This window comes from Triturus cristatus, chromosome 3_2, assembly GCF_964204655.1.
Source record: "Triturus cristatus chromosome 3_2, aTriCri1.1, whole genome shotgun sequence".
Lineage (NCBI taxonomy): Eukaryota > Metazoa > Chordata > Amphibia > Caudata > Salamandridae > Triturus > Triturus cristatus.
The window spans coordinates 848781713-848798140 of NC_140584.1; the positions used below are offsets into that span (position 1 = coordinate 848781713).

The following is a 16428-nucleotide window of genomic DNA, read 5'->3' on the forward strand; positions in this document are numbered from 1 at the left end:
TTGAGAGTGAATCAGTGAGAGTGAGTCAGTGACAGATAATGAGTGAGAGGGAGTTAGAGAGAGTGAGTTAGAGTCTGTTAGTGGGAGTGAGTTAGTTAGTGAGAGAGTGATAGAGAGTGGGAGAGTTAGTTAGTGAGAGTTTGTAAGTGAGAGTAAGTTAGTGATAGTAAGAGAGAGTGAGTAAGAGAGAGTGAGTTAGAGTGAATGAGTTAAGAGAGAGTAACAGAGTCAGTGAGAGTGTGTTAATAAGAGTTTGTTAGTGAGAGTGATTGAATGATTGAATGAGTTAGTGAGTGTGAGAGAGTGGGAGAGTCAGTGAGTGTGAGAGTCGGGTATTGAGAGACAGTGGCAGAGTGATTGAGTCAGTGAGAGTCTGTTATTGAGAGTGTGTTAGTGTTAGTGTGAGTGAGAGTCTGTGATTGAGAATGAGTGAGTGAGTCCGTTACTTAGTGAGAGAGAGTGGGAGAGTTAGTTAGTGAGACAGAGTGGGAGAGTTAGTTAGTGAGAGAGAGTGGGAAACTTATTCAGTTATTGAGAGTGAGAGACTTTGTTAGTGAGAGTGAGTTAGTTAGTTAGTAAGAGAGTGGTAGAGTTAGTGAGAGAGTTAGTTATTGAGAGAGAGTGGGAAAGTCAGTCAGTCAGTTAAAGAGAGTAGTAAAACGAGTTAGTTAGTGAGAGAGAGTGAGCCAGTTAGCCAATTAGTTAGTGATAGAGAGTGGTACAGTTAGTGACTAAGACAGAGTGGGAGAGTTAGTCAGTAAGATAGAGTGGGAGAGATAGTTACTCAGTGAGAGAGAGTTGATGAGTTATGTAGTTAGTGAGTGAGAGAGAGTGAGTCAGTTAGTAAGTGAGAGAGAGTGGGAGAGTTAGTCAGATAGAGTGGGAGATTTAGTTTGTGAGACAAAGTGGGAGAGTTAGTTAGTGAGACAGAGCGGGAGAGTTAGTAAGAGAGAGTTGTAGAGTTAGTTAGTGAGAGTGAGAGATTTTGTTAGTGAGAGTTTGTCAGTGAGAGTGAGTGAGTCCGTTAGTGAGAGTGGTATAGTTAGTGAGAGTGAGTGATTTAGTAAGTGATAGAGAGGGTGAGTCAGTTAGTTAGTGAGAGAGAGTGAGTCTGTTAGTGAGAGTTTGTTAGTGAGAGAGAGTAAGTGAGAGTGAGTTAGTTAGAGTGAGTCAGTGAGAGCGAGTCAGTGAGAGTCAGTTAGTGAGAGTGAGTCAGTCAGTCAGTGAGAGTGAGTAAGTCAGTTAGTGAGAGAGTCTGTCAGTGAGAGTTTGTTAGTGAGAGTGGGCCAGTTAGTTAGTCAGTGAGAAAGAGTGGGTGGTGGCAATGAGTGATGGTGTGATGTTGAGTGATGCTGTGGTGGCGCTGAGTTAGCTAGAGATGGAAGATCATTATTGAGAGTCCTAGTTAGTTAGCGATAGAGTGCGATATTTATTTAGGTAGTATTTGAGAGTAAGTTAGAGAGATGTATTTTGTTTTTGTTTTATATCGATGAAGATAGAATTAGTGATGTAGTTATTGAGTGAGCAAGATAGTGCGATAGTTATTGAGGTAGTGAGACTCCATCTCCCAGTGACACCACAGCCTGACGTGCTCCGACACTGGAAACAACACAACCGATTCAAACAGACCACCGCGCTGGAGCCAGTCACCAGGCGGCGGTCTGCGTGGAATGCACTCAGGTAATCCCGAGGTGCTCGGTCTTTGAAGAAGTGAGCCAAGTATGCATGTGCGAGGAGTGAATATTATGGGACGGCGAGTGAGCACTCTTGATGGGGCAAATTCGAGCGCACTAGAAACTTACTGAAAATGTACAAAGGGGAAAGTTTGAACACGTCGTTTGAAGGGTTTCTATGACAATGACGGCAAATGCCCCATGGCAGATGCGAGACATCAGAATCTCAGGGCAAAAAAACAATATAAGATATTGATGATACCACAGAGAACAGCCTATCTAGTTGTGCAGACCGCAAATGCGAAAGATTTGACAATGATTGCAAAATGCTACAAGATGAAGCGCCGAGATGGGACTCCATCTCCCAGTTTTACCGTGACACCACGGCCTGACGTGCTCCGACACTGGAAACGACACAACTGATTCAAAGAGACCACCGCGCTGGAGATGGTCACCCAGCGGTGGTCTGCGTGGAAGCACTCAGGTAATCCCGAGGTGCTCGGTCTTTGAAAACTAAAAGTGAATTATTTGCATACACTACATGGCCCTGATGAAGCGAAAAACGTTGCGAAAAACATGCTGGACCTGCGGCCGCTAGACGCGCTCTGTGGTGGGGGGAGGGGCATGCGCTGGTCTGGAGAGCAAGCGAGAGGAAAGCCAGATAGTGCCTCATCGCAAGGAAAGCCAGATGGCGGATGTGCGCGTACACGCGCGCGTAACAGCAAGCCTGAGGCCACAAGCAAAAGCTTGAGGTCGCATTTCTAAAGCCCCCACTCACTAAATATCTTGCCAGACCAGCGCATGCACTGGCTCAGGCGAGACCTAAAAAAGGGGGAAGGAGATTCTCAGCCCCTAAAGAATCCCCGATCACCAAACACCAGAGGGGAGGAGCACCATTATTTGCATCTTGAATGTAAAAGTGGAGCACACTCCCTGTGTTACATGTTCGAATGTCATAAAGCCCCCCAAATGCCCATCATATGTTTTATGTCTGACATGTATGTCATGGTGTGGCAGACGGTGTCTGGGCATCTTCTGCATGGCCGCCCAGAGTGTCCTTCTGAGAGCCAGTCACCGCAACAGTCAACATGCCATCCCACTGCACCTCTAAATGGGGGCCACTTGCAACAGTCTTCATGCTCCACTGTCGTCTCTCAGAGTCACTGGACCTGGCACCCCTGCTCAGGCACGGGCCCGTGGATCTCCCCTGCACACCATCCGTTTCCTGATGCACCGTATCGATCCAGCTCCACACCTCCTCTGGACTTGCGAAAAATCGTGATTGACCATTGTTCACCCCCCTTAACTTTGCAGGAAGAGCAACATATACTTCATGTTCAAAGTTTTTGTTTGGTGTCCAACAACGTGCATTGCAGGGCCTGTACCCTGCATGTATAGTCAGGGAATATTTGGATGGTATGGCCCTCATATTTAGGATTGTTGTGCTTACGGGCCCATTGAAGGATATGGTCTTGATCGCAGTAATTAAGCACATTCACTATTAAGGCCCTTGGCAGGGCTCCTGGTGAAGGCTGGTGTACAAGTTCTATCACGAAGAAGGCATACAATTGAGAGGGGTACATAATGTTTTGGAGTCAATGTTTCAGGAATGCTTCTGGAGATTTCCACTCTTGTCCCTGAGGAAATCCTACGAAGATTAAGTTGCTCCTCTGAGCCCTATCCTCTGAGTCTTCCAGGCAGTCATTGAGCTGCTCTGCTTTGGCAGTCAATACGCGGAACGTGGCCTGATGCTCTTTTACCTCTGTAGATAGGCTCTCGACTTTCGTTTCAGTCTCCTGGGATCTCTGTGTGACTTTGTTCACATCTGCGCATAGGAGGTTGACCTCTATGGTGATACAGTCAATCCTAACCTCTAGCGCATGCTTCGTGGCTATGAAGGCCGCTAGTACATGGGCAACCATGGGCTCATCAGCAACCTCCAAGGTTCCCCCCTAGTCTTGCCCGGTGCAGAATGTTGTGGTTCTGGCAACTCAATACGTTTATCATTTCTTGTTTTCCTGAATTTTGGGGCCCCTACCCCGGCCCAAGGTGGCAATAAGGGCCCCCTCACACCATCTGAATCAAGCAGAGTATATCCAATACAAGGAAGTCCCCCCAATCTGGGGACTTCCCTCTCTGCAAGGAGCCCAGTGAGCTCAGCCTAACGCGTCCAGTTGGAAGGAAAAAATTCCACTCTCACTCATCTCCATCAGTCCAGCTCGAACGCACCAGAGTCATATATTGCCACAGCTCAATGGGTTCACAGGAATACATCTGGTCCAGCAGTGCACCTATCGCAGAGGGGCCCTGTGCTCCAAGGATGCTCACAGGTGCAGCACAGTTGGGTCCGAAAGGAAAGACCTGCATTCATTCCGGCCTGCTTCTGCCTAGCCCATTCAGAAGCATTTGTCGTGATTGGGCCACCCTATCTCACTGTTCGCGTGGGGAGGTGGGTGGGGGGTGGAGAAGGGCCACTGCAGTAGGCTGAAAGTGTCCTTCAGGGAGGAGGGGCTGGGTCAGATTCGTCCCAACGGGCCTGCATCAGCCCCCAAACCGGGACCCCCACCTCAGCGTGGGGTCCTCAGGAATCCAACCAGCCCGCTGCCGCTCCCAAACGGGGCAGTGGGCAATAGTCAGGGCCTCCACTGCGCCCCGGGGTCCTTGTGCCCCCGGGAACTCACAGGTCTCGCAGTGTGTCTGTTTTACTGTTATGTTCTGAGCTTTTGTCCTCCCACTACCTCTCTGAAAAATATTTAACTGCTCACCTTCCATTTAACTACTCACTCTTGTTACCCTGACAGTCAATGACTTAAAGGATATATTTGGTCCAATTTGTAGAATCACAGTAGGATGGAACCCGAACACCAGCAGCAAACTACCTCAACCACCACAGCTGGGGCCCAGAAACCCCTGACTGCCCTGTGGGCCCCTGAACAGGCCTGCAGTCTGAGTGTGCTCCTGTACAAGGACAGAACTGATGCTGTAATGTCAGTGTTCCTATAAATATACATACACTTGAACTGTGTCATCATTCTTTTATGGAACAATTCTTTTTATTTGTTAACACATCAATAGGACAACAAAAGCGGCCACCACCAATGGCCACCAACAAAGGTAAATTTCTTATGCGTGGGACACAGCTAAATGTCTACAACCCGGAGGCTGGCATTGGAGGTCTAGACATGCAGTGGGGTACATTAAGTAAGCATGTGGATGAAGAGCAGCCTGCATTAGCAATGTCCTGTATAACGTTGGCAAGAGAAAAACAAGAAATCAGTCTCAGAAGTGTCCTTAAAACAGAAACAGGTCCCGATAATCGGACTAAGAAAAAGACCCATCCTCCCATCCCTGCCACCCCTCCAGTCTCCTCCGCACCCTGAGTAGTTCCTGAATTGTATCCAGAAAGCAAACTCCATTTTCTTCTGTCCCCGCTGTTAAGCTTCAGTAGTTGGAGTGGCAGGTAGGAGGCACAGTATCTGTAATAACCTGGGGCACGTTATTTCCCTAAATTCCTTGGTGAGGATCGTGATAATGGATGTCCACCAACAGTCAACGGGGATGGGTACGAGGTTAAGCCATGGCGGAGTGCAGTTGCGTCCCACAGCTCAATATATGCTTTGGCCTTGTTATCTGCCACCATTGAGAGGCGCTCCATCCCTAGTACCATCCACAGCCTTCTAAGCCAAGCTACATGGTCTGGGACCACTTCAGTGCCCCAGTGGGCGAGTAACTCCAACCTTGCAGCATTAAGGGCTAAACCTATCTGCCTCCCTCTCAAAGAGCGCAAGGGGAATGTAGTGGATTAGGGAGACCCAGTAACGTATAGGCAGGGAAGCGCAATATATCTGCCTGGAAGGCTGCATTAATGTCCTGAAGTATTGAGTCCCAGTATCTTACCAATTTGTGGTAGTGCCAAAGTAGATGCATTAACGAGCCTGTCTGCCCACAGCCACGCCAGCAGTAAGCCGGTCGGTCTTTGTTCCGGTGGTTCAATCGGGTGTTGAGTACCAGTATGAGGCAACTTTACACGCTGCTTCCATACCCGGGATGTCGAGTGCAGTATGATGCGCTCTAAAAAATATGTCCTGCCACTCCTTGTCCGTAAGGTGTCTACCTATTACACCCTCCCACCTTAGCTGTCCCTTGGATTTCATTGGCGTGGAGACTACTGAGAGGAAAGAATACAATTCAGATATAAGATGTTTGTCGTCGCTTTTAGTAGTGAGCCACTTTTCAAACTGGGTTACTTGACGAGATGCTCCTGGTCTCATCTCCGGGGAAGATTACCCAGTGACAGACTTGATTATAGGCATATTGGTCAGTGATGGGGATTTCGTAGTCTTTCTGAAGGTGATCAAAGGGAATGATCCTGTCTTGATTAAATAGGGAACCCACCCTTTTGCAGTCCTTCTCCATCGCTGGAATGTTTCTGATTTGCACCCAGGTGGGAAGTCAGGAATGTCCACCAACGGAGTCAACGGGGAGGGGTACGAGGTTAAGCCAAGGCAGAGTGCCATTGCGTCCCAGACTTTTAGGGAAGTCGCCGTCACCGGAGAGGAGTAGAGCACGCAAACCCTATGCTTACACGGAAGCCAAATCTCTCGCCAAATATTCGCGCCAGCAATCGCTTGGTCCATAAACGACCAGTGTTTCTCTGAGAGGAGGCAGTTTCACTCAAGAATGAAGCGTAGTTGCGATGCTTGAAAGTACCTGGACACCCCTGGGACCCCCATCCCTCCTCCTGACTTGGGTTTTGTGATCTGCGCAAAGAAGAGGCGTGGTTGCTTTCCACCCCAGATGAAGCGGTTGATGGTCCGTTGTAGGTTCCGCAGTGTAGCCGCAGGCGGGGAAAGGGGGATAGTTTGGAAGATGTACAGGATGCACGGCATGATCATCATTTTGACCGCGGCAATACGACACGACCAAGAATTACCTGATCTCGACCAAGAGGAGAGGGTTTTATTAGTCTGTTCCAGAAGAGGCCCGTAATTGGCAGTTAGTGTCCTGGCAGGAGTTTGTGCTAAAGAAATCCCTAAGTGTGGAATGTGGTTACTAGTCTATGTAAATGGTAAATGTCTAGACAGGGCCTCTACCGTGTCAGGAGTAACGGACACGTTCAGTATTTGTAAGGGAGATTTACCTTGAAGCCCGATACCTCACTGAAGCAACAGAACTCATCCACTAGGGCCGCAAGCGAGGTCTTGGGGTTTGTCAAGGACAAGACTACATTCTCAGCGTAGAGGCTTATGATATGTGTGTCAACCCCCAGGCGGACACCAGAGATCAAAGAGTTGTCCCTAACCCTCTGAGCCATAGGCTCCATATATAGGGCAAAGAGCAGAGGGGAGAGAGGACACCCCTGTTGTGTGCCTCTATGTATGGGAAAGGAGGCAGAGGAAAAGCCATTGACTTTGACGGATGCCCTGGGAGAGTTATAGATGCATCTCGTTCACCTAAGAAATCTTTTGCCAAAACCAAAGCAGTGGAGAGTCTCGAATAGGAAAGGCCAGTGGACCCTATCAAAGTCCTTTTCGGCGTTGACCGATAGCAGAAGGGCTTCCTAATTGGAATGGTCGATAAGGTCGGTGAGGTGTATGAGGTGTTTAATATTGTCCCCACTTTGTCTCGTCGGTATAAATCCAGCTTGGTCTGGGCCAATAAGCCCCGCCATGTATGGATTAATGTGAGAGGCCAGAATGCCCCTGAATATTTTAGCATTGACATTGAGCAAAGAGATTGGTCGGTAGAAGGCACATTCTAGTGGATCTTTGGATGGTTTTTGAATCACTGAGATGGAGGCCTCCGAGAGGGAATCAGGGAGTGCTCCCGTATCAAGAAATGAGTCAAAAAGCTGTGTCAGAACAGGGGCTAGCGACTGACAGAATTTCTTATAGAACAGAGGAGTAAAGCCATCCGGGCCCGGGGACTTAAGAGGTTTGGAGATGGGCTATTGCTGTCACTCCCTCGTCGGCCTGAATAGGGCGGTCAATGTGAGATGCAATATCAGTAAGGAGCATGGCCAGCTGTGCGCCCTGGAGATACCCTGTCAAATCTCCAGGTGTAGAGTCATCTTCCATGTAAAGTTTGGTGAAGAAAGCTCGGAAAGCTTCCGCAATTTCTGAGTCCGCATGATAGAGTGTCCAGGCCGGGCCTTTGATCGCTGGGATCGTTCCAGTAACTGCTCTTTGGTTAGCTTGTGGGCTAGCATGCGGCCAGAACGATTTCCGTTAAGGAATTTATGCCGGAGGCGCACTAAGGTGAATTCTGCCCTATTGAGGTCTAATCGGCAGAGAATTAAGCGCTCCTTTTACAGTTCCCTCCAGAAACAGGGGCACCGGTGCGTTTGTGTATGGCTCCTAGTTCAGCTACAGATGTCTCTATTTGCTTACTCTGTTCCTTCCGGAGCTTGTTTTCACCTGCTGACATGGCTATCAGTTTCCCACGTATAACAAGTTTTAACGCTTCCCACAAAGAGGCCGGGCGAACCTCGTCCCGGTCGTTGGTGGTGAGATAATCAGTAATTGCCTTGCTAATAGCTTTAGTAGAAAACTGAAAAATATACAGGGTTATCAGTTCCTCTGTTTAATTCTCACTGGCACATACGTGAAAGGTGTCACTGTATGCCTAGAGATATCTGTCGCTAGGGGATCTTATTTCCAGATCTTTAATGCCCTCACACACTTTTTTAGGGGTGTCATTCTTCATCATCGGGCGCTCCTCGTCGGACCGGTGCTGCAATATCCAACGGGCCTGGTGGCTACTTTGGCGGAGTTCTTTTGATCTGTGAGAAGCCGTATGTGAAGTATATTCTTGTGGGCAATCAGTACTATGTGTATGGGTAACGTGACTAAGTGATATTAAAAAAGATTTCCAGGTCTGTAAAGTGAGTTTATTCAGTACTAGAACTGGGTCGCAGGTAAAAACATTGGTGCCAACAACAGGACTTAAGGTACCCAGGTGGCGATTCAAATGTCTTAGGTCAACATGTTTCGTGTCAATGAAAGCTCCGAAGATGAGCGACCCTTCTTCAGGACCGCGGGTGAATAGTAACGAAGACCACTGGAGGACGTCACTAGGGGAAAACCTCCTCAATAGGAGGATATCATAGATTCACAGGTAGATTACTGTGAAGGGCATAACCCAACCTTTCCACCTGAGTAATTGGGAAACAAAAGGTGGGGGGGGGGGGGGGGGTTCAAATGAGAAAGCGACATGAGCTAATAGACTGAAAAACTAGGAGTCTACACGAAGTATTAAGACATCAATTCATCAACTAATACTCCCAAATATATCGAGGTCATATATTGAATAAGGCAGCCCTTAAAACAGAAAGATTGTGAAAAAGGGAGGCTAAAAGTTAAAAATGGTTCAAGAAAACCATAGTGTTAAAAACTATTGTAAGTCAGAACAAACACATAAACCAGCACACCAAAGACCAAACGCCAATTCGTACTTTCAAGACCCCTATCAGCACGTGACCACTACACACCAGGAGGGGTAGGTCTTACCTTAGTGTTGCAGAAGGTAATGCCACATGGGGGAGAAGGAACAGTCGGCCCAATAATTTATTCAGGATGCCAACTGCAGGAGTATGAAGAGGAAAAGAGGAAAAGAAACAATTTAGTAGAAGGTGTGCCACAATAGACCCGTCTCCAAGGGGATGGTCAGCGGTTGATTGGGCTATGTAAGAGGGGAAACCGCCTATCGGTCTAAGTATATTCAGAGTAAACAGGGGGCAGTAATAGACCCGAGAAGGATAGAGACGGACTCGATACTAGTACCGCAACAATAGCGGACCGCTGGGTCTCTTAATAAGTGAATTGCTGAATTAGTAATGTGTCTACCAAACGATTAGAACGGGAAAGGTTAAAATTAAGCAGAGTAGAAAAGTACGAGACGTCTTAATTATCTCAAAACTAGTGCCAGAAAAATCGAACATACAGGGCCTCCGCAGAACCACAAGCGGTATGGCAGAGCAAATGAGTACGAGTTGTCTTAAATGTCTAAAAGGAGTGCCAGGATAATCGGACATACAGTGCCTCCGCAGGACCAAAATTGGTAATGGACCCGGAAGTGACCGCTAGAATCGCGGGACGCCGTGGTGGTAAACGAAATGGGGAAGTTCAAATAAAGAAAAGTGGTTATTAAACTGGGGAAGTTCCAAATGGGATCGAGACCACTGTAATTGTCAGTGGTACGGGTCGTCATAAGGAGACCGGGAACGGCGAAAGTAAACACAAATGTTCTAAGAGTGCATACTGCCTCGAATTGCAAGCGTGAGTCAACGAACCCCAGAAAAGGACACTAACAAACAAATGCGCTGTGCCGCAGGGTCATAGAAACTCACTGATTAGTAAGAGGGTCAGGTATCCTCTGTTATCGTCTCCCCCGCTCCCGGATGCAGATCGAGCTAGGAGAACTCTCCAAGATGTAGACCGTTGACAATCTGAGCATGCGCAGACGTAGCTTAAACGGCCGCCATCTTGTCCTAAAAATAATGCCTGACTCCATAACAAGAGAAGTTGACTCGGAGTCACGGCAAACGCGCGATGTTATGGGGGTGAAACAAAAAAGGACACCAGATACAAAAAGTGAAGGTAGCCTGTCACACAAATTATAATAAGCACCAGACACAAGAAGTGAAGGTAGCCTGTACCTAGATAATGTGCAAAAACGGGAAGAATTATATATGTATATGCACTGTATATGCTTCTGTATAAGTGTACGAAATAACTAGATCATCTTATATGTGGGTATCGTACATATGTTATGCAGTATAGATTAGTATATGACAGACATGGATGAGTGAAAGTTTCCATGTTGATGAAAACGTCACGACGGCCACTCCTTTGCTGTTCAATGTCCAGTCCGAATTTCGGACCACGGGATGGCATCGTTCAAACCCTTCTTCTGAGTAGACAAACGAAAGATCCATCGTTGTTCTGTCTCAAACAACTTCTGCGTTGACCAGTTCATGTTGCTTTCGATGATTGTCCAAGTTAGTTCATCTGCCCCATGAGGGTGGGACAGGAATTGGGTGCTCATTTTAGTTGCTGTTCTGCCACAGCGTATGTTGCTGCGGTGTTCCATAATCCTAATTTTGACCGGACGTGTAGTCATCCCCACATACTGCAGGTTGCAGGGACACCTAATAAGGTAAACGCAGTTCTTTGTGTTGCAATTCGTGTGTAATCTTTGGACCCACATTTTGCCTTCCTCGAGGTTAAGTTCCTTAGTACTGATAACCCTGTATATTTTTTAGTTATAATTGAGGAGCATGGGTTCAGGACCTCTCTAAAATATTAGCTCTTCAGTCCCCTCTCTTTGATTAGTTGTAATAGCTTTAGTATTCTGGTCAGAGTGAAGCATGGCATCACGTAGACGCCATCGTGACGGGCGAGACAGAGAGGCCGCCAGGTTCAGCAATAACGTGATCAGGGCATGATCAGAGAAGAAGCGGGGTTCAATTGTTGCTTCAGCTACGCATCCCAGTGGTGCATCAATGATGAGGAAATGGTCAATACGGGCACAGGATTTATGAGCCGCTAATGAAATATGTATAATCTTTGGCAGAAGGGTGTGTCTGTCTCCAAATATCATTAAGGGAGCTATTTGCAAGCCAAAGGTGGCCAGCCTGTGACAGAGTACCAGCTAGTGTAGTACGGTGCCCCGAGTGATTTAAGACTGTTTTCATTACCAGGTTCAGATCCCCGCCCGATCACCACCTCGCAGTCAGGCGTGGCTAAGACCTGTGCAAGGTAGGTAGTTGAGAGGTGTTCTTGGTGTTCATTCGGTGAGTAAATAGATGCCACTGTGAACCTTATATGACCCCACTGGAGCCTCATCCCTATCGCTCTGCCTTTGAGTTCAGCTATCACTCCAGTGACCTTTCCCTGGGATCTCTGGGCGAGCAGTATGGCAACCCAATTCCGTTTAGTAGTGTCAGAGGTCTAGTATTGTCTGGGGAACCTAGGTGAGCGCATGCGGTGGGTATCTTTGGCAAGCAGGTGGGTTTCTTGTAATAAGCAGATGTCCCCCCAGGAGTGTTCCAGGTAAGATAATATCGCTTTGCGCTTTACTGGGCTGTTGAGGCCTCGGACATTGAGGCTCACCAATCGTATGTTATGCATTGTAGGAATTTAGGTAGCCCCCCTGCGGCTTATTTTCTGTACCCATATTGTGACTGTGGAATATCAGAGGGGCGCCCTGCCCTGAACTTCGTAACACTCTAGGAGCCCTTCTAGATATTGAACTGGTGCAGAGGAGAAGAAGTGAAAGAAGATAGAAAGAGACCCATAAACAACAAAAGGATATACTGGAAAAATCAACTGGAGACAACAGTCTGTCAAGTCCGATGAGTCAAAGTGGAGTGGAGACAGCCAGAGAAGGAGCATCCACCAGGAAACCAGCAGCGGGAACTCTGGTCGAGCAGCGGACTGTACAGTACTGGTAGCATCTGTCTGACAGCCCCTCCGCCGCCTCCTTCAGTGACTCGCAAGTCCCCCAGTACCCACCGGGAGCAGGGTCGTCACCAGCTTAAGACGCCGACGAGAGGGAGGATTCCGCCGATAGTACCTGAAGCACCGCCTGTCTCTCTTTACTGATGGTGGCCAAGTCGGGGCCAGGCCCGCGGTGGTTATTCGTAACATTTCGCCATATAGATCGCATGCGCTTAGGAGGGGCAGATTGTTCCTCGGGATCTTCCTGCGTGGTGATGTGCAGGAGGGCACAGGCTTCCCTGAGCGATCCAATCAGATGGACGGACCCTTCATACTTGAAGATGATGCGGAAGGATTGGCTCCAGGCATAGGGTATATTGGCTTTCCGTAGGTGATCCGTCACGGGTCGGAAACTCCTCAGTTTCTGCAAGGTGATCCTGGAGAGATCCTGGTAAAATGTCGGGGAATGGCCTTTGAAGTGGACCAGGTGGGAGTCCCTGGCTTTTCGAAGAATGTCCTCCTTGGTCTGGAAATCATGGAAGCATACCAATATATCAGCCGGGGGTCCTTTCCCCAGGCGGTCAGGTCCCACTCTATGGACTCGGTCTAGCTGCTCTGCCGCGGTTTCAGGAAATCCGGAGACATGTCGTAGAAGGTCCGTGATAAACGTGCAAAGGTTAGAGCCCTCTGCCTTGGATGGCACACCCCTAATTCTTATGTTAGTCCTCTTGGATCGGTTCTCCGGGTCCTCGTTGGGTGCCTGCAGGTCCAGCTGCTGGTTTTTAGCCGTAGCACCTCTTGTTGAAGCCACGAGAGCCTCCTCCCGGCCCAACTCCCTGTCTTCTAGTTCGGTGACTCTCTCGCCAACCTCATCCACCTCCCATCTCACATCCCTGATTTCCGATGATATTTCAGTTTTCGTCATCTGCAAGTCGGCACGTAGGGAGGAGAAAAGTGTCTCAAGGAAGGCCTTGGTGAACGGGGCCTCTCCATCATCAGCGTCTAGCTGAGCCTCAGGTCCTTGGTTTGCAGCCTTGTCTTCCAGCCTGGACCCACCGGCCCTCCCAAACATCTCTTTGAGTAAGCGCTCTTTTTTGTTCCTGTTCCTTGCCATGACGTCGAGGTTGGGGGCACTACTGTCCTCGTGCCAATTATGCGCTGTGGCCTTACTAAGTGAGGAAAGGGCCCAGCCTCGGGCCTTCTCCTAGAAACCCTCTCCTTCCTCCTCCCCGGTTTCGAGTATGGCTCCTGGGGGGAGGGGTATTCAGGCCAAATTGCAGGATTTGGAAGCTTCAGCATTGTTCAGCCGGACCTCCGGGCCCGCTCAGTCGCGGGAGAGCCCGCTCCTCTGCCCGCGTTCCGCACAATCACCCGGTCTGCATATGGCACTAAGGAACTTCTTTGGGTAGGGACCAGCCACTGTGGTGACCTCTATTGCTCCCCTTTGCAAAGTCAGGCCGGGGTTTTATGCTGCTCTCTGGGACCCCCTCACCTCATGAGGCCTTACTGTTTCTCCCCAGGGCACTTGAAGGGTCCGGGCGGTAACAAGGTGGAGAGATGCAGGCTGTTGTAGGCCCAGGCAGGGGGGGAGGGGGTGGGGGTGATCTGCGTGTAGGCCTCAACTCCTGCCGATGCATCACAGGGAAGGCAAAGAGGGCCTACCTCCGGATCTTCAGGCCTTGCACGCTCCGCCCAGTTCCGAATCCTCACCGTCGATGGCCTTCTCCCGGCACCTCCCCAGGGACAAAGCTGGCCCAGCCACACCCAGATCCCTTGTATGGGCCAATACCTCACCACTCCGACTCCCGGGCCCTGGATTCCTTCAGCCCCATCCCAAAAGGTGAGCACTATAAGTTGGGCGGAAGGGGACAAAGCGCCGGGACCTCAGATGTCGCTGTGGGGGGTCCTCCTGTTGCCGGGATAAGCCGCTCGTCACCGGCCACGGGAGCAGGTGTGCCCTCGATCTCTATTGTTTACTGGTGCACTGACCGCTTCCGGCGCTCTCCTCCTCCGTGCTTCAGGGCCGCAGTGCCATTCCTGAGTCTTGCTCGCCTCACCAGATCAGGTTGCTCACACTGCTTCAGGTAGAGGGGGCCCCAATCGGCTTGTCTGCCTCCGCGATCCAATCCGTATGTCTCCGCTCCGTCTACGGGAGGATCTGCGCTCAGACGGGGGATGGCCGTGCACGCCAGGCCGCAGGCACTCCTGGCGTATTGTTCCGCCTTTTCAGGGTTCCACTCCACCCCCATAGGCATCCGCTTATGCCCCCCTTCCTCCAGAGCTCGTATTTACCCTCACGGGGCACCAACTAGGGACCAGCGGGCTTGAATAAAATGCTTATTTAGGCGGCGGCATGGAACGATCTAAAAGCGCCTACTAGCCGTCTGCCATCTTGGCCACGCCCCCTCTTCATTCTTTTAAAGACTATTAACCACATAAGGGTACCATACTAATACATGAAATTGCTATAGAAATGCAGGCAACTTAACACATAACGTCAGTGGAAATCAGTCAATATTAGCAACATCTCATTTAATTATAACAGTTTGAATGCACCACCATCTATACATATAGACTCACTGGATGCTCGAGTCTACTTTTGGAAACCCTGGCTGTAGAGCGTTCCACGCCCTTGCTGTGCCCTTTAAACTGAAGACCATTGTATTAACAGCTCCAACATTCAAACTCAGTACTCATTTTATTTAACTGAGAACCTGGTGCTGATGCATGCCGGAGTAATACTGGGTGGTGCAACTGAGGTCAGAGTAAACACTGTCTTGGGAGCCATCACATTCTGTCAGACTGGGTGATTCTGAAAGTTTGATGACCCAGTTACACTGCCATGTTGAATAGGCTATCAATTCCATGTAATGCAGAATTAACAACTGTTCACTTGCTTAATTTTAGACTCCTGTCATAATGACCAGCTCTGACATCGTAGAGCAAAGTAAAGGTATCAGTCTGCAATTCCCTCCCTAAACTAGGCTTTTCTCTAAGCAGAGATGCCAGCATAGCAAGTCTTGCTTCATACCTCTTCCAGAGGTTACACTAGGAGGGGGGCTCTCTCTGGCCACGCCATAACTGAATAAAAGGAAACAATCCACCCACTCATCCACACAACAAATCTACCTAGGGGACATTCACCATCCTGCAATAGCAAAATCAATAGGAGTAACATCTCTGCCCCACCACATTAAACCCAATAAGGGGAAATACCTCCATGGCCTGATAGTTTAAGATATACAAGCTCACATACCAAAGGGTTAGTGGCAGAACCAGGGCAGTTCACATACTAATGAGCTAATAGTGCAAGTTTGAAGGCTCACTATTCCAAGGCTTTACCTATCCTCAGAAACAGAGCTCTGAATCATCATCAGCTGTGTAACCTTTTCCTGGATATTGGGAAATTTGTTAAACTTTACTAGGAGGCAAATTCTTGCTGAAATAATGTGTATATCTAAAAGAAGTGCTAATGTGATTCCGTAGATGGGAAAGATCATGGGGCAGGGTTTATGGCTGAAGACCCAGCCGGTGCCCTCAAGACTTACCTCTGAGGCCACATTGTCATTAATGACAATATTTCCAATCTGGTCTAGCAACTGAGCCAAGGAGGTCAGGGTTGTAGTCACAGTGGCTATGTTCTCAACAGTCCTGGTCCACAGCAGCCGATCCAGCTCCCAGTCTGACAAGACCTCATTACCAGGACTCTCCATATGAAAATGCGCTGGGATTGACACTTTTGAAATCCCAAAGAGTAACCTGTTGTAAACAGAAAGAAGGCAATAAGATGGATACAAAAGGATTCAAATTAATACATCAGATAGACCTGTTCATCTTATCAGGGGCTTCAATTCCCATACTCCCTGATGTCATGTTGATTTGCTATTCACGACACTCTCCCATCCCTGTGACTTAAATTCTTTATGTGAGGCGACTTTGCTGCTCAATACTGTTTTCCTTAGCCTATTTGTTGCGATCTATTTCCTCCTTACACCCTCCCTGATCTGCATTACCTATTCAAAGTACATCAAAATGCTGCTGAACAGGGTTTGAATGCCCTTGAAGGCAGTGTGTAAAGCATTTGCACATAACCAACAGTAATACAGTGAAAACACTACAAAAGAACACCACACGAGTTTTAGAAAAATATCCAATATTTTATATACCTAAAAGAAGACCAAAACAATAAAAATCCACACTACAGTATTTAAACAGGTATACTTTGCAAGAATACTTGAAAAAAACAGTTTGTACGAGTCGGTAGTTTGGGGCTACCGCGATCCTGAAAACAACAGTGTCTAACAGTTCCTGCCGAA

At 48.5% G+C, this 16428-nt stretch overlaps 1 protein-coding gene across 1 annotated transcript in view; it reads right to left on the reverse strand.

Moving 5' to 3' along the window:
- The window catches only part of PIGS (phosphatidylinositol glycan anchor biosynthesis class S), a 188944-nt gene that overhangs the window by 39336 nt on the left and 133180 nt on the right, over nt 1-16428 (reverse strand). Inside the window, exon 11 of the mRNA XM_085649117.1 lies at nt 15661-15871. Within this exon, the coding sequence (XP_085505243.1) occupies nt 15661-15871 (211 nt within the window). The remainder of the gene's footprint in view (nt 1-15660; nt 15872-16428) is intronic.